A 17,381-nucleotide genomic window follows, 5' to 3' on the forward strand; every position below is an offset into this window, starting at 1 on the left:
ACATCTGGATAATAGAGTCACCTTATCCATGAACATGTAATACCTCTCTATTTCCTTAGTTTTTTAATTTCATTAATCATAGTTTTATAGTATCTCATATAGGTCCTTTACATATTTTGTTAGATATATTCCTAAGTATTTCATTTTTGAGTGTTAATGTTAATAGTGTTGTATTTAAATTCCATTTGTTAATTGCTGGTATAAAGGGAAGTGGTTGACTTTTATATGTTTGTATGCTGCACCTTGCCATAATCACTGATTCCTGGAGGATTTTTTTTTTTTTGGGGGGGGGGGGGCGTCAGGGAGTCAATTCTTTAGGATTTTCTATAGTCATGTACTATGTGAACAAAGACAGCTTTCTTTCTTTTTTTTTTTTTTTTTAATCTGTCTACCTCTTGTTTTCTTGTCTTACTGCAATAACTAGAGGTTTAGTATGATACTGAAGAGTGGTGGTGAGAGGCAACAGCCTTGTACCTAATCTTAGTGGGAAATTGAGTTTCTCAATTAAAAAATTAAAAAAGATTTTGAGAAAGAGAGCATAGGCAGAGGGAGGGGGAGAGGGAGAGGCAGACTCCCAACTGAGCAGGAAGCCTGACATGGGCCTTAATCCCAGGACCCTGGGATCATGACCAAAGCCAAAGGCAGACACTTTTTTTTTAAAATTTCTTTTTATTGGAGTTCAATTTGCCAACACATAGCATAACACCCAGTGCTCATCCCATCAAGTGCTCCCCTCAGTGGCCGTCACCGTCCCCCCAACGCCCCACCCACCTCCCTTTCCACCACCCCTTCTTCATTTCCCAGAGTTAGGAGTCTCTCATGTTCTGTCACCCTCTCTGATATTTCCCACTCATTTTCTCTCCTTTCCCCTTTATTCCTTTTCACCATTTTTTATATTCCCCAAATGAATGAGACCATATAATGTTTGTCCTTCTCTGATTGACTTATTTCACTCAGCATGTGAAATTTGCTCCAGGACCTCCAGGTCCGTCCACATAGAAGCGAATGATGGGTATTTGTCATATCTAATGGTTGAGTAACATTCCATTGTATACATATACCACATCTTCTTTATCAAAGGCAGACACTTTAATCAACTGAGCCACTCAGGTGCTCCTGAGTTTCTAATTATTAAGTAGGATGTTGGCTGTAGGTGTTTTCTAGATAGTCTTTATCAAGTTGAATATTTCTGGTTTACTGAGAGTCTTTTTTGTACATGGGTCTAAATTTTGTAAAATGCTTTTTCTTCATCTATTGATAAGATTCTGTGATTTAAGTCTGTAGATGTGATGGAATTCTTTTGAAAAATTTAATGGTTTTAGCATATTCACAAAGTTATGTGACCATCACTACTATATAATTTCAGAACATTTTTTACCACCCAATGAAACCTCATATATATTGCCCCGTCACCTCTGTCTCTGCAAACCACTAATCTACTTTGTCTATAGATTTACCTATTTTGAATATCTCATATAAGTGAAATATACAAAATGTGATTTGTGTGTGTTTGGGTGTGCATGCATGCGCATCTGGTCTCTTCCACTTAGCATAATGTTTTCAGGGTTTATGTTGTAGCATGTATCAGTACTTCATTCTTTTTATGACTGGATAGTATTCCATTGTACAGATAGTACCACATTTTTGTTTATCCATTCTTGTTGAACACTTGAGTTGTTTCCAAATTTGGCTATTATGAATGATGCTGCTGTGAACATTTGTGTGTAAGGTTTTATGTGAAGATATATTTTCATTTCATTTGGATATAAACCTAGTGGAATTGTTGGGTCATGTAGTAATTCTTTGTTCAGTCTTTTGAAGAGCTTCCAGACTTTCAGTGATCTCCCTTAATTTTATCTTTGAGCTTTCAAGTTTGATATCTATCCCTGCTTATTTTATTCTTGAGTATCTCTGTTTTATTTCAACAATCATATTAATCAACTTTTTATGTTCTGATTCTTTAGCTGCCTGAATTTGGTCTATAATGTACTTTTGAATTTGAGGATAAAATGTAGGATTATAAAAATCCTATTTTGGAACAGAATTTAGGGTTATAAATGTTATGACTAAAATTTAGGATTAAACATTAGGATTATACGAGTTCTATTCTTATCTCCTTAGCCTGTGAGTCACTTCTTTTTCATCATGGTCTTGCTTTTTAGGGCTGTTGGTTCCTCAAATTCTTGGTGGTCTTAGGTACTTAATTTATATTATGAATAAATGGTTGAATTGATCAGTTGGCAATACAGATTTCCTGCTTCTCTAAGTCTGTTTCTCCAACTTCTTTAAGGGAAAGGGCTGGCATGTGAATGGTGATGTCTGTTAGCTAGTTGACTTATATGTTGGGAGCTCAGCTGGCTAAAGACCTGGTAGGCAGGCTGGAAGCCTACTCAAGTGTTGCCAGGATGGGTTTTTCTTTGGGATGGAGTTGGGTTTCCTCCATTAACCCCCCTTTTCTACTCTAGTATCTGGTGTGGAGGACCACAGTCTCTGGTCCCCACATCCACATCTGAATCCTGCCTTAGGAAAGATTGCTTACTGTAGGAATAATTTTCCATTTTTATGCTGGAGGCCAGGACTGCAGGGTTTATTTTGCATACCAGGGAGGGAGATAGGAAGGCAGCAAGACCTGGTTGGCTCACTTGTTCATTGTACAGTTCTGTAATCTGGTGGTCATCCAGTGGCTCATCCTCACCTTCTGTTTTAGTTTACTGAGTCTCTATGGGGCTTCCTTGGGAAAATCTGCCTTTATCTTTGGTTCTTAGGGATCTCTTCTGTTCATTTTCTGTCAATATGATTTCATCTATGCTGATCATCTGGGATTTTCTTAAACATTTTGGTCTACTTTCAGCGCTTCTTTCTGTTTCTAGTTATCATTTAATTATAAATTATGTTTTCTTTGAGCAGACCCTTAAGGGAACAGAAAGGTAGATGTCAGTGTCCAGTCTTCTCCATAAAGCAGCAGAATGCTCCTAGGTTGCAACTGGTATTATTTGTGTTGATTGTGGTTGTGACTGATGGACATTTGTATATTTCATGCATCAAATGAAAATTGAAAAAGTACTTCTGAATTTATATATGTTTGTTTTCTTCATTTTTGTTATTTCACTTTTATAATGTAACGTGTTCTATATAATTTCTGCATTTAGGGATTCTGTGCATTTATTTTTGTGGTCCAGTATAAAATCATTTTAAAAAATGTTATTAATGTAGTAAATGATGTAATAATAGCTAACTCCTACAACACATATTAAATGCCAGATGATATGGTAATTGCTTCACATGAATTCTCTTTTGATTCTTTGAACAACTTGTGGAGGTACATATTGTAGTTCTATTTAACATAAAAGTAACCAGGCACACAAAGTATGAGTAACTAGCCAAGGAGCTGTCCCCCCGTCTCTCTTACGGTGGGGACAAAACTGGGCCCAGGATATTTAATTTCAGAGTAATAAATGTTGCCTCTCACTGAGTGAGTGTGGTCACTGTTGGTAGATGGTAGTAAGTTTGGTATATACATCTGTTATTTTGACCTTGCTAATTTTATTATGGGTTTCATTTTGGCCTTCTTACTGTACTTGGAAGAGAAGTAGGTTGAAGTTTCCCACTACTCTTGGTTTTACTTATAATTCTTTGTTATATGATGTATAACAATACCCTTTATTAGGTTATCCTGCTTTTAATTTACGAGGAATCTTTTTCTCATTTAGCGGTGTTAGCCTTAAATTTTTGTTTGAGGTTTATGTTGGAAACCCTGTTCCACATTTGTTTACCTCATGCAATCATATGTTTATCTACTCCTACTGATCATTTAGTTATCTTTTTTTGATGTCAATGTACTGTTCATTCAACAAACATTTATTGAGGGCCTGCTAAATGCAAGGTACTGTCTTGGTTTTTGCATTGTTGAGCACTACCAGGTCTTATATTCATGACCTTCTGGGCCAGTTGGAGGACACAAATTATAAACAGGTAAACACATGAAGAAGGAACTACAACATTTTAGATCTACTCTCATGTGGTAGCCATTAGCTGCATGTGGTTATTAAAATTTAAATTTAGAAGTAATTCCACAAAAAAATTAGTTCTTCACTTGGACCAGCTATATTTTAAGTGCTTGATAGTCACATGTGACTGATGGATATATTCTATATAGCATGAACAATTTAGATTTGGAACATATCTGTCATTGCACAAAGGTTATTGGCCAGTGCAATTTTCTGTGCTGTCATGAATACCTGAATATGTCATATGTCAAGTATATGAATATACTTCTGAGATACAGTGTAAAGGGATATTAGGGGCACCCAAAGTGGTGAAATTTAGTAATTTAGTAAGAAAACTGATAAGCCTGATTTTTGACAGCATCACATATAAGATATAGTTATATGAAGTGTTTGGTATAAACTGAGAAATGTTTTTATTACTTTAAATAGTTTATAATTTAAAACTAGAAGGATGTTAAGATAGTGTGTTTTCTCTTATCCTAAAAAGAATTGTTTCTGATGAGATTCGGGAAATATTAATGATCATGTTATAGTACATGTTTCTAGGCATTATTTGTAGGCATTATTTGTGTAGATTGAAAAAAATAAGGTTTCTTAAGTACTTTGGGCTTGTCCTTGAGCCAAGATAAGTTAGTTTTTGCTTTGCATTCTCTAATTCATTAGTCCAGTTTTTAAACAATTGATTTTTAATTAATTGATTTTAAATTTAATTTTTAAATTTTTAGAGGTAGTTTAGTGATTTATCAATTACATACAATACCCAGTGCTCATTATGAGTGCCCTCCTTAATGCCCATCACCCAGTTACCTCATTCCTTCTACCCCAATCAACTCTCAGTTTGTTTCCTATAGTCTCTTATGGTCTTATGGTTTGCCTCCCTCTGTTTTCCCTTCCCTTCCCCTGTGTTTATCTGTTTTCTTTCTTAAATTCCACATACGAGTGAAATCATATGGTATTTGTCTTTCTCTGATTGACTTATTTTACTTAGCATAATACCCTCTAGTTTCATTCATGTCCTTGCAAATGGTAAGATTTTTTTTTTTTTTTTTGGATGGCCAAGTAATGTTCCATTGTATATATATACACCACATCTTTTTTTTATTCATTCCTCTTGTCAGTGGACATCTGGACTCTTTCCATAGTTTGGCTTGTGGATATTGCTTCTATAAACATTGGGGTGCAGGTGCCCCTTTGAATCACTATGTCTGTATCCTTGGGATAAATACCTAGTAGTGCAATTGCTGGGTGGTAGGGTAGCTCTATTCTCAACTTTTTGAGGAACCTCCCTACTGTTTTCCATAGTGGCTGTACCAGTTTACATACCCACCAGCAGTGTAAGATGGTTCCCCTTAATCTGCATCCTTACCAACATCTATTGTTTCCTGACTTGTTAATTTTAGTCATTCTGTCATTAGTCAGTTTTTGATAATAAGCATTTGTTTCTTCATTGTAAAAAAAAAAAATTAGAAGTTAATCCATCTATCCCTCAAAATTGCACACGTGTGAAAATTGAAACCTAATCAACTTGGCTGTGGTCAGAAAATGAGGTAGTGGCAGAGCAGTGACTAGATGCTTTTTCTTGTAACTTTTGATCCAATGTCCTACCAAATCTTTTTCAAATGGTTACTTTTAAAGTATAATCTTTTTAAGCCTGTCGTTTCAACACACACTGTTGGGAAAACTGGACCACTTCTTACACCATACACATAAATAACCTCAAAATGGATCAAGTGCTTAAATGTGAGACCTGAAACCATGAAAATCCTAAAAGAGAGCACAGGCAGTAATGTCTCTGACATCGGCCATAGCAACATTTTCTTTAGATAGGTGTCCTGAGGCAAAGGGAATCAAAGCCAAAAAAACTTTGGAGACTACATCAAAATAAAAAGCTTCTGCACAGTGAAGGAAGTAATCAACAAAACTAAAAGATAGCCTACTGAATGGGAGAAGATATTTGCAAATGAACTATCAATAAAAGGGTTAGTATCCAAAATATATACAGAACTTTTATATAATTCAACATCCAGAAAACAAATCCAGTTAAAAAGTGGGCAGAAGACATGAACAGACATTTCTCCAAAGAAGACCTCCAGATGGCCAATGATCCTTAAAAAGATGCTTAGCATCAATCATCATTGGGGAAATGCAAATCAGAACTACAATGAGCTATCCCCTCACACCTGTCAGAATGGCTAAAATAAAAACAGAAGAAATAACAAGTATTGGTGAGGATGTGGTGGTGCACTGTTGGTAGAAATACAAACTGGTGTAGCCACTGTGGAAAACAGTGTGGAGCTTCCTCAAAAAATTAAAAATAGAGCTACCCTATGATTCAGTAATTGCACTACTGAGTATTTAATACAAAAAACAGTTCAGAGGGATGCATACACCTTTATGTATTTTGTAGCATTATTTACAATATCCAAACTATGGAAGCAGTCCAAGTGTTCATTGATAGATGATTGGATAAAGAAGATATATATACACAACAGTGGATCATTCAGCCATAAAAAAGAATGGAATCCTGCCATTTGCAACAATCGGGATGGAGCTGGAGAGTATAATATTAAGTACAATAAGTCAGCCGGAGAAAGGCAAAAGCCATATGATTTCACTTTTATGTGGAATTTAAGAAACAAAACAAATAAGCAAAAAAACCAAAAAGGAGCAATGGAAAAAAAAAAAAAAAAAAAAAGAGAGAGAGAGACAAACCAAGGAACAGACTCTTAAAAGAACAAACTGGTTACCAGAGGAAAGGTGGGTGAGAGGATAGGTGTAATAGGTGATAGGGATTAAGGAGGGCACTTGTATAAGCACTGGGTGATGTATGGAAGTGTTGAGTCACTATATTGTACACTTACATAACACTGTACAGTGAATAAACAGTATAATCTTTATTTAGAGGCAAGATGCTAGTCATACAAATGCCTAGGACTTCTTTAACTTGTTGAGAGACTTGAATGGTTAATTCAAGAAGTGTTGAAATCCCTAAGAATTATGTCTGTATGTTAGAGTTCTGACAGCATGAACACTTCCCTATGATACTTCTCTAATTATTTTCCCTCCTGTGTAAATAACTGGAAAAGTAGAGGTCTCTGGCTGATGTACACACTGATTAGCTCAGAGAATATGTAAGCATCAATGAGAATACAGTTCTCAAGGGAAAAAAAATACGGTTCTCATCAACTCATATATTCAATCATTTCCAATTAAATAAAATCTTAGGACCAAACTTATGCAAACCATCTGAAAATGATATTTAATAATTTTTCAACCTTATTTTCTGTTGGATAATGAAACAAATTCCTCACTAAAACTAGTAGTTTTTAGAACAATATTTGTAAGATCTACCATTGTAAAAATTTCTATAAAAGTAGATATGTAAATATATGTTTAACTGTTCTGATATTTTTTACCTTTTATGTATAAAATTACTGGTCTATTAATAAGTAGGACATAACTTTTAGCCAAATAGTGCTGTACTTAGAAGTAAAAGGGTTAAATACATTTTCCTTCTCCTCTTTGGTTAGGCCTTGCCAAAATTTTATTTTGCATTTAATACTAAAGCACAACTTGTTCAACCTTAGTCATTAACAGAGGGTCCTGCAGAGGGCATTGCTGTTCATGTCTCTTCGCGTATGGAAGGACCATATAGGTGGGAGAGTAAATGCTCACCCTGGCACATCTCATTTTTATCTTTTGTTAATGCTCACATTGTGTAACGTAATTAACCAGGGTTGGTTACTTGGGTCCCTAATTTTCCTCTTCAGAGCTTATTTTTCTTCATTTACAGACGGGCCAAGGTTGCTCGGGTGATTGGTTTACTGGCCTTGCATACAACTGAGCTCCAGGAAAATACACCTGTTACCGAGGTAATTCTCTTTTATTACTGAACTGTTACAAATGACAAAAAAATGGTTGTTCCTGATTTTGTAATTTAGAACGTGCAGCGTACATTGACTTTCACTTAAGTTTTCTTTGTGGAATTGTGGCAATTAGAAAATAACCTCAGTAGACCCTTAGGTGTAAACATAGCTGCACATTTACAACGTATTCTGTTATTAAAGGTGATATGGCAGAGTTAAAAGGCTTGTGGGCTCTGTTCAGTATTATTTCAAGAATTTTTGGGTAGGTCTTTTATTATGAGTTTTCTTGTAGTCTAGCAACATTTTATTATACCTAATTTATTTCCTAGTTGAAGCTCAGTTCATACTTCAGATTAAAATCCTTTTCACCTAGAATTTAGTGTTTTCATCCTCACCAATTGTCGGTTATTTCTGACAATGATCCCAGTATTAAATGGCCATGCATGCTTGAAAGATACTTAGAAATATCAGGCATTTTTTTTTTTTTTCAAGTACTGATACTGGGAAGCATTTCCAAGTTAATCAGTACATCTAAGTTCCATCAAGTGAATGCTATCATTGTACTGCCTTTTTGAGTGTCCTTTATCCCTTGGACTAGAGGAGTGTCAGGAGTTGAAATAGGCGAAAAGAACCAAGGCTTTTAGGGGCAAGAGCAAGAACAACTGAAGGAAGGAGAAAGTGGGAAGAAGGGATTTTTGGAGAGCCAGAACCTGTGATGTGGTATTTGGGGCTTTAAGAGGAATCATCTAGCCAAGTATTGCCCAATAGAACTTTATGTAGTGGTGGAAAATATTCTGTAACTCTCAGTATCTCAACCGGTTCCTGGGATGGCATCTCAGTTAGCCCTGGTCTCTCTAAGTGGACATGAAATGGACAGTTAATTTAAGGATTTCCTTTGTTTTTTAACTCTATCCCCATTTCCTACAAACTGAGATTTCTGAGCCACTACAGGAAATGTCACTAAGTCTAACCTTTTTATTGTTTTTTGGACCAAGAAGAGTGAATTGTGGCCTCTGTGACCCCTGGTGGTACCCAATTTGGCTATTGGAGATACATAGATTAGATTTTTTTAAAAGACCCAGCACGTAGGGCAGTGTCACTAAGCAGAGAGGCTTTAGTAGCTCAAAAGTGGGGACTTTTTCCGATGACTCAGAGCAAGATTTTTCAATACAAGTGTGGCTGTCGGAGATAGAAGAAGTTAAAATTCTAAGACCAAGTCCTGACGTTCTAGAGGGCATTCCTAGATAATCAGGAGCAGTGGGCCATGAAGTGAGGCCCTGGAGGTGTAAAGCATGACTGTTGAATTAAAATGTTCAATAGGGGGGGATCCCTGGGTGGCTCAGCGGTTTGGCGACTTCCTTTGACCCAGGCATGATCCTGGAGTCCAGGGATCGAGTCCTGCATCGGGCTCCCTGTGTGGAGCCTGCTTCTCCCTCTGCCCCCCTCTCTCTCTCTCTCTCTCTCTCTCTCTCTGTTTCTCATGAATAAATAAATAAAATCTTAAAAAAAAATGTTCAATAGGCACCATCATGAGTAGGGTAAATATTTTAGGAAGCTAAGTTAGTGGATTTAAAGATCAGCTGGATGCTTTCTCTTAGGATTCAGAAGAAAAGGAAAGGTTAAAAATTATTAAGTAAAAAATAAAAAAGCTTGGAAAAGAGTTCCAGAAGATCTGTTCTGCTGAGCAATATGGCACACACTAGCCCAAAATGGCTATCAAACCTTTGAAAAGCAGATAGTCTGAATTGAGATGAGCTTCAAGTAGAGAACACATATCAGATTTTGAAGACTCCGTATTGGGGGAGAAGAGGAGGAAAGCATCTCACCTGGAAATTTTTTACAGACTACATTTTCAGATGATAATATTTTGGACATATTTGGATATTTTCATTAATTTCACTTTTTATTTTTTTCTATGTGGCTCCTGGAAAATTTTAAATTACCTTTGTGGCTTGAATTGTATTTCTGTTGGACAGCACTTATCTAAGATAAACATAATGGGATTTCAAGAAGGAGAGATCAAAGCAAACATTCATGAAAGAAATAATAGAAGAAAATTTCACCCTGAGCTAAAGAAAGACTCAATCTTTAGATGAAAGGTTTCATCAAATGTCAGGCAAGACATTGAAAAAAATGCACATTCAGACCTATCCTGGTGAAATTTGTAATTACAAGAGAAAAAACCAAAACTCAGATTATAAACAAAGGCAAATTAGACTTGCATATGATTTATTTGTAACACTACAAACTGAGGATACAGAAAACAATAGTAATAGAACATTTAAGGGATCATGTGACCTTGAATTTCTCTGTACAGCCATCCTATTGCCTACTTGTCAGGACAGGAAGAAGACTTGTTCAGAAAATCAGAGACTCAGTCTTAATATCAGTCTTTTTAAAAATTTCTTAATATCAGTCTTAATTTCACCAACTTTTTAAAAAATTTGCGCTTGAGCAAGCTACTTGAGTAGCTGCCTCTAACCAAATTTTCAGGTATCGTAAAGAAGCAAATATAGGGATCCCTGAGTGGTGCAGCGGTTTGGTGCCTGCCTTTGGCCCAGGGCGCGATCCCGGAGACCCGGGATCGAATCCCACATCGGGCTCCCGGTGCATGGAGCTTGCTTCTCCCTCTGCCTGTGTCTCTGCCTCTCTCTCTCTCTCTGTGACTATCATAAGTAAATAAAAAATGAAAAAAAAAAAAAAAAAAGAAGCAAATATAAACAATGAATCCGGGGCACCAGGTGGCTCAGTTGGTTAAGCATCTGCCTTTAGCTTAGGTCATGATCTGAGGGTACTGGAATCAAGCTCCGTGTCAGGCTCTCTCCTCAGTGGGGAGTCTATTTCTATGTTTCCCTCTGCCTCTGCCCCGACTACTCATGCTTGCTTTCACTCACACTATCTCTCAAATAAATAAATAAAATCTTAAAGCAAACAATGAATCCATTAGCATTTAAGTCCAAATAGTAGCTGTTAAATGAAGTATAACCTGGAAAGAATGGATTCGTAAAAAAGAATACATATACTATGAAAAAATTAATGGTAATATGGAAGTAAATTCTGCATTGTTTTAGAAGATCTGGTAGGGTAGGAGAGAAGGGAATAGCAAAGGAAAAGGCAAATTTGTTCTTTTACTAATTGAAGCATTTATTATCTGTTCTGGGCATGGTAGTGTGTTACATGCGGAAAGACCATTATTACTCCAGGCAAATTCTTATCTTGTTCTAGAAGAAATTCATAGATAACATTTTATTTTGTGTATTGATACTCTTTTGTTCCTTAACAAATATGTGTCAGTGGCTGTGTATATACAAGGTATTGTCTTGTACACTGGGGTACAGTGCTGAGCAGAGAGATAAAAATCCCCATTCTGATAGGGTCTATGTTCTAGTGTGAGGAGAGAGCAGATATCTAGTGTGAGGTGGCGATAGATGCAATGAAAAAGATAAAGTAGGCTGGTAGGGTTTGGGAAGGATGAGGTGGTACTATTTTAGCACTATTTTAGATGGGTTGGTCATGGAAAGCCTTAGAGAAGAACCTCTAAGCAGAAACCTGAAGGGAAGGTTTCCTCACTTGGAAGGGTGAGCAGCAGGTGCCAAGGACGGGTGATAGAAGAGTGGTTAGCATGCTTTGAGGAGCAACATGGAGGTAATGTAGCTGGAACTAAATGAGAGAGAGACTCAAGAGGAGAATACAGGAGATGATGTTAGTGAGGTAGCCAGGGCTAGGTCATCGATGCCAAGCTTGTCGTAAGCCCTAGTCAGAATTGGGACTGTATTCTGAATGAGATGGGAAGCCATTGGAGGAATTTGGTCAGAGGAGAGCCTTGATGTGGCTTACATTTGAAGAGGATTACTGTGTTACGAGGACAGGGGCAAAGTAGAGAGACCACTTTAAGAGCCTATGGTATGTGGTAGTTCAGATGAGGGGTGATGGTGACTTGGACCAGGTTTGTAGTGGTAGAGGCAGTAAAAAATTATTTTATTCTGGATATAGGCTTTCTTTCTGGATAGATTTCAAAGTGTTGACAGATTGGCTTATTACTGTTATATTTGAAGGCAGGCTTTAATAACCAGGTCTCGCCAATATAAATTCTAATATTCAATATGGAACATCCTAAGGTATCAGGGAAATGCAAATCAAAACCAAAATGAAATAGCAAAACAGTCACCAGTTTGGCAAAAATGAAGTCTCACAGTCCCAAATGTTAGTGAAAGTACTGAGCAGAAGACAGGCTTGTATGCTGCTGTTGGGAATGGCCCTGGGCACAGCCACACTGGAAAACTGAGCACATCTCTACTCTGTAAGCCGGCATCCCCTACCTTGCAACCTAGTGTACCAAGTGACATGTACAAGACATGTAATGCTGGTGTATCACCAGCATTATCTGCAACAGCCCTATATTTGAAATAACCTGTTTGTGTATCAACAGTAGAATGGATGAAGTGTGTCACAGTCACACAATGGCATACTAAATAGCATTGTGAATGATGAACCCCAGCACAGGGCAGCAAGCCTGAATGAATCACCTGGTTGTCCTAGACATCAGTAGGACATTTCCTGGGAAAGATTGATCTCTATATTTCAGAAGTGTCAGGGCTGTGAAGGCTCTTGTGGGGAGGGTCAGTTCCCTCTTGATGCTGGACATGATGAAGGAGAGGTGGATGTAGGCAGAAGCCATGGAAGGTGTGGAGATAAGAGGTGCCCTGTGTCTGAATCTGGGAAGATGGGCTGGAGGCCAGGGCTGGAACTAAGAGGTTGTCTGAACCCACGGGGTGTCCTTATGTTTGGGGGCTCCGTGTGCTGTGACTGCAGACAGTATATTCTGTTGTCCACTGCTGGAGGAATTCCTGTGGGTCTGGGCAGAAGCCCTCTGGGGACCTGTCAGTCACCCTGAATGACATGCTTAGCTCAGCCCCTGACTCCATGCCCATGGTCTGTCCCCCTGGCAGTTGCTGTTGCTGCTGCCACCGAGTGTGTGTGGTTGGACAGTTCTTGAACCATACTTGTCTCTGTGTGCCCTCCAGTTTGTTTACTACCCAATGCTTCCCTCTGTTCAGAGACTGTGTACCTCCTGTTCTCAAAATACTGCCTAGGTCCTGTTGCTCTTCCTTATGAAACACTGTGTTCTTGATGCTGCCTCCATCAAGGGGGGAGGAATGGGTGTTAATTCCTGAGGTTCTTATGTCCTTCATTCATGCACTGTTGATGTTTTATTTGAAATAAAACTTGGAAAACATTATACTTACTTAAAAAATGCAATAGTGTGTAAGGAGTTATCTGTGGGAACTTCTGAATTATGCATATTGTGAACTAAGTTCCTGTGGAGAATGAGAAATTCACAGAGTAACTTGAAATTGTGCCACGTGTTCCTGATGATTCCATCTTTTATTCCTCACACTCACTCTGAATTCCTATGAACAGTTGGTTGTGATAATTAGGGCAGCCAGTAGAGGGCACTCAAACACTGGAAACAAAGTTTTACAAGTTTAAGAATTTATCTTTCAACTTCAAGAAGCTGGTTTAACAGGTATACAGTACAGTGTTTCATCTTTTCCCAGGTTTTTGGAGTTTTTACTGCATGGCATGTAGTTTTATTCCATTGTCCGTTATTACCATTTGAGATCAACAAACACCGTGGCAGCCTGTACAGAAAAATGCAGTCGTTTCAGGGGATTTGTGAGGCGGGAGTCCATAGATGAATCTTAGCTTCAGATTTTTGGAGACCAGGTTTCTGTAATACTCATAATTGTAAGTGTTCGTAGATAGTTCTTCAGGAAATCATATAAAATTTCAAGTGTGAGATAGGACAGATTTCAATAGTAGGTTTACTACTGGTAGATGAAAAAAAATGTGGTTGAAGATCTTACAGGCATTTAAGGTGTACAACTTTTTTTTTTTTTTTTTTTTTAATAATTTATCTTTGTATCCCACAGTGCCTGGCCAGCAGAGCAATGAGTATTTTAGGTACTGAGTCAGTGTTGAAGGATTTAATAAATGATTAAAAGAATGGTAGGAAAGTATGGCAGTATAATTTGTTACAAAGAGAAGAGATGGAGAAAAAGCTATTTTGCTATCTTGGTATAATTTAAGTCTCTTTCATCTAACTCTTTCACCAGTGCCACAGGAAAGAGCTGTCATGATCTCTTGTATGTATTTAGAAGCATTTATTACATTCTTCATTTTTTTTTCTACAAAAGAGATAGTCAGCTTCTTAAGCCTTTCTTCCTAGACAACATACTTACCACCCTGTAATGATTATGATTCTTATATGTAATAATTTTTAAGAAGTATTCCTGATGTTCTGGCTCATAGATTTGGTTGTACTTTATGAAGTTGAATATAGAATCTAATAGAATCTATTTAGAGCTGGAAGGAAAATTAGCAGACATTCTAGTTTGATCCTTTCATTAAACATTTTTATTGTGGAAAATTTCAACATACATAAAAATAGACCAGAATCAGGGGATACCGTTCACTTCTAGTATTCACCAGCACTTTGCCAATGTTGTCATCTCTCTCTACCTTCTACCCTCCTCCTCCCCATCTCATTCCCTCTCCTTTCCCCCCCTTCCTATGGTAGAATGTTTTTTTGTTTGTTTGTTTGTTTTGTTTGTTTTTTTTCTTTAAATCCCAGATGTCAGGGTACCTGGGTGGCTCAGTGGTTGAATGTCTGCCTTTGGCTCAGATTGTGACCCCAGAGTCCTGAGATTGAGTTCCGCATTGGGCCTGCTTCTCCCTCTGCCTATGTCTTTGCCGCTCCCTGTGTCTGTCATAAATAAATAAATCTTAAAAAAATACCAGATGCCATATTTAATTCATAAACATTTCAGTGTATTTGTCTAACAGAAAAGAATTTAAAAAAAAATCACAACACTGTTATCATGCCCAACAAAATCAGTAGTGTTTTCTGAATATCCTGTCAGTCAGTATTCAGATGGTTTTTTATTTTTTTAATTTTTTTGAAGTAGTAATTAGTAAAAGTTTATTGTGCACATACCAAAGGGATAGTTTGTAAACTAGGAGCACTCAGAACATGGAATGAGGATCAGAAGTAGTCTGTGGTAAAAAGCAGCTTATATACGTGAAGGCAGGGAGTATTTAGTCTTTACGGTGATTGGTTATAATACTGGAATTTTCTTAAAGGGAATTGGTTAGTGGTTACCTCCTACTGATTTTGGAGAACTGTTTACATTTTACTTATAGTATCCAGAAGAAAAGCAAGAAGTGACCTAGGTCAAGTTATCCTTGCTTGTTCTTCAAAATAAGTTAAATTAAGCTTTGTTTGTATGACTAACTGGTTTTATCTGCTCAGGGAGTTTTTAAGTCTGGTCTCTGTGTTTGATTTTAATAATTCCCTCGTTTTGGTCATGCTCTCAGCAGGCCCAAGAATCCCATGTTCACTGTTTTCCATTAAGGGTTGTCAGGCTGGAAGGCCACGTAGTCCCTGTCTTCATCATTTATGTGGTTGTTGTTGATTTTAACCAGTTGTCTGATTTTTCAGGATGTCATTTGGTGTCCATGTGGTTGCCAAGTAGACATTTGAAATCCCGGAGAGTGTACAACCCTGTAAGGAGGTTCATCTGATGACTCTAAGGAGAACAGTGGCCAAGGATTGAAAAATCCCACAGACCAGGGATTCCTAGGAGCCAAAATTTGACCAATTAGATGGATCTATGGAAGATGTGTCACTGCTTTTTTAAAAAAATTTTTTCCATTTGTTTTTATTTCAATTCACTTGCCAATATATAGTATAATACCCAATGCTCATCCCATCAAGTGCCCTCCTTAGTGCCCATCCCCCTACCCACCTCCCCTTCCATAACCCTTTGTTTCCCAGAGTTAGGATTCCTCATGGTTTGTTTCCATCTCTAATTTTTCCCATTCAGTTCCTCTCCTTTTCCTTATAATCCCTTTCCCTATTTTTTTTCTCATTTAAATTTAAAAACTTTAATTCTCTGGGTCTGTTGTAAATTATCCATAGCAGTCTTTCACATTATATGCATAAAGCCTCCTACTTCTTTCTTGGGCATGTTTTATTTCCCCTTTTCAATTGCAGGGTCCCAAATGGACAGAGATCATCTCTTACACAGGACTTATTTTGTACCCCCAATAAAACCGAGGAAGGAAACTAATATGTATAAGCCCTTCCTGTGTGGGAAACACTACTCAGGAAAGAAACAAGAAGACCCACTGAGAAAAGCCATGGTGCTGAGGATGGCCAGCTTTTCCTTGCTTGTCTAGCCAGCCTTGTCTCTATCCATACCCAAAAACAACAGTTTTCTCTCTCCGGGAGTGTCAGTGATTTATGCAGCCCTACAGAAGACAACCTGGTGCTATATCCCTAGGTTATTTCAGGAGCCTGTTATCTTCATGTATCTTCATGGTTTTTTTTTTAAATAATAAATTTATTTTTTAATGGTGTTCAATTTGCCAACATACAGAATAACTCCCAGTGCTCATCCCGTCAAGTGCCCCCCACACACTCACCCCCACCCCCGTCGTCCTCCCCTTCCACCACCCGCAGTTCGTTTCCCAGAGTTAGGAGTCTTTATGTTCTGTCTCCCTTTCTGATATTTCCTACCCATTTCTTCTCCCTTCCCTTCTATTCCCTTTCACTATTATTTATATTCCCCAAATGAATGAGAACATACAATGTTTGTCCTTCTCCGATTGACTTATTTCACTCAGCATAATACCCTCCAGTTCCATCCACGTTGAAAAAATGGTGGGTATTTGTCATTTCTAATGGCTGAGTAATATTCCATTGTATACATAGACCACATCTTCTTTATCCATTCATCTTTCGATGGACACCGAGGCTCCTTCCACAGTTTGGCTATTGTGGACATTGCTGCTAGAAACATCGGGGTGCAGGTGTCCTGGCATTTCACTGCATCTGTATCTTTGGGGTAAATCCCCAGCAGTGCAATTGCTGGGTCGTAGGGCAGGTCTATTTTTAACTCTTTGAGGAACCTCCACACAGTTTTCCAGAGTGGCTGCACCAGTTCACATTCCCACCAACAGTGTAAGAGGGTTCCCCTTTCTCCACATCCTCTCCAACATTTGTTGTTTCCTGCCTTGTTAATTTTCCTCATTCTCACTGGTGTGAGGTGGTATCTCATTGTGGTTTTGATTTGTATTTCCCTGATGGCAAGTGATGCAGAGCATTTTCTCATGTGCGTGTTGGCCATGTCTATGTCTTCCTCTGTGAGATTTCTGTTCATGTCTTTTGCCCATTTCATGATTGGATTGTTTGTTTCTTTGGTGTTGAGTTTAAGAAGTTCTTTATAGATCTTGGAAACTAGCCCTTTGTCTGATACGTCATTTGCAAATATCTTCTCCCATTCTGTAGGTTGTCTTTGAGTTTTGTTGACTGTATCCTTTGCTGTGCAAAAGCTTCTTATCTTGATGAAGTCCCAATAGTTCATTTTTGCTTTTGTTTCTTTTGCCTTCGTGGATGTATCTTGCAAGAAGTTACTGTGGCCGAGTTCAAAAAGGGTGTTGCCTG

At 37.8% G+C, this 17,381-nt stretch overlaps 1 protein-coding gene across 6 annotated transcripts in view; it reads left to right on the forward strand.

The window, feature by feature from the left end:
- ULK4 (unc-51 like kinase 4) overlaps nucleotides 1-17,381 on the forward strand; it is a 591,708-nt gene that overhangs the window by 51,921 nt on the left and 522,406 nt on the right. For all 6 annotated transcript variants that reach the window (XM_072793220.1, XM_072793224.1, XM_072793223.1 and 3 more), the window contains one exon: nucleotides 7,801-7,879. In XM_072793220.1, the coding sequence (XP_072649321.1) occupies nucleotides 7,801-7,879 (79 nt within the window). The remainder of the gene's footprint in view (nucleotides 1-7,800; nucleotides 7,880-17,381) is intronic.

Source organism: Canis lupus, chromosome 22, assembly GCF_048164855.1.
Source record: "Canis lupus baileyi chromosome 22, mCanLup2.hap1, whole genome shotgun sequence".
Taxonomy (NCBI): Eukaryota; Metazoa; Chordata; class Mammalia; order Carnivora; family Canidae; genus Canis; species Canis lupus.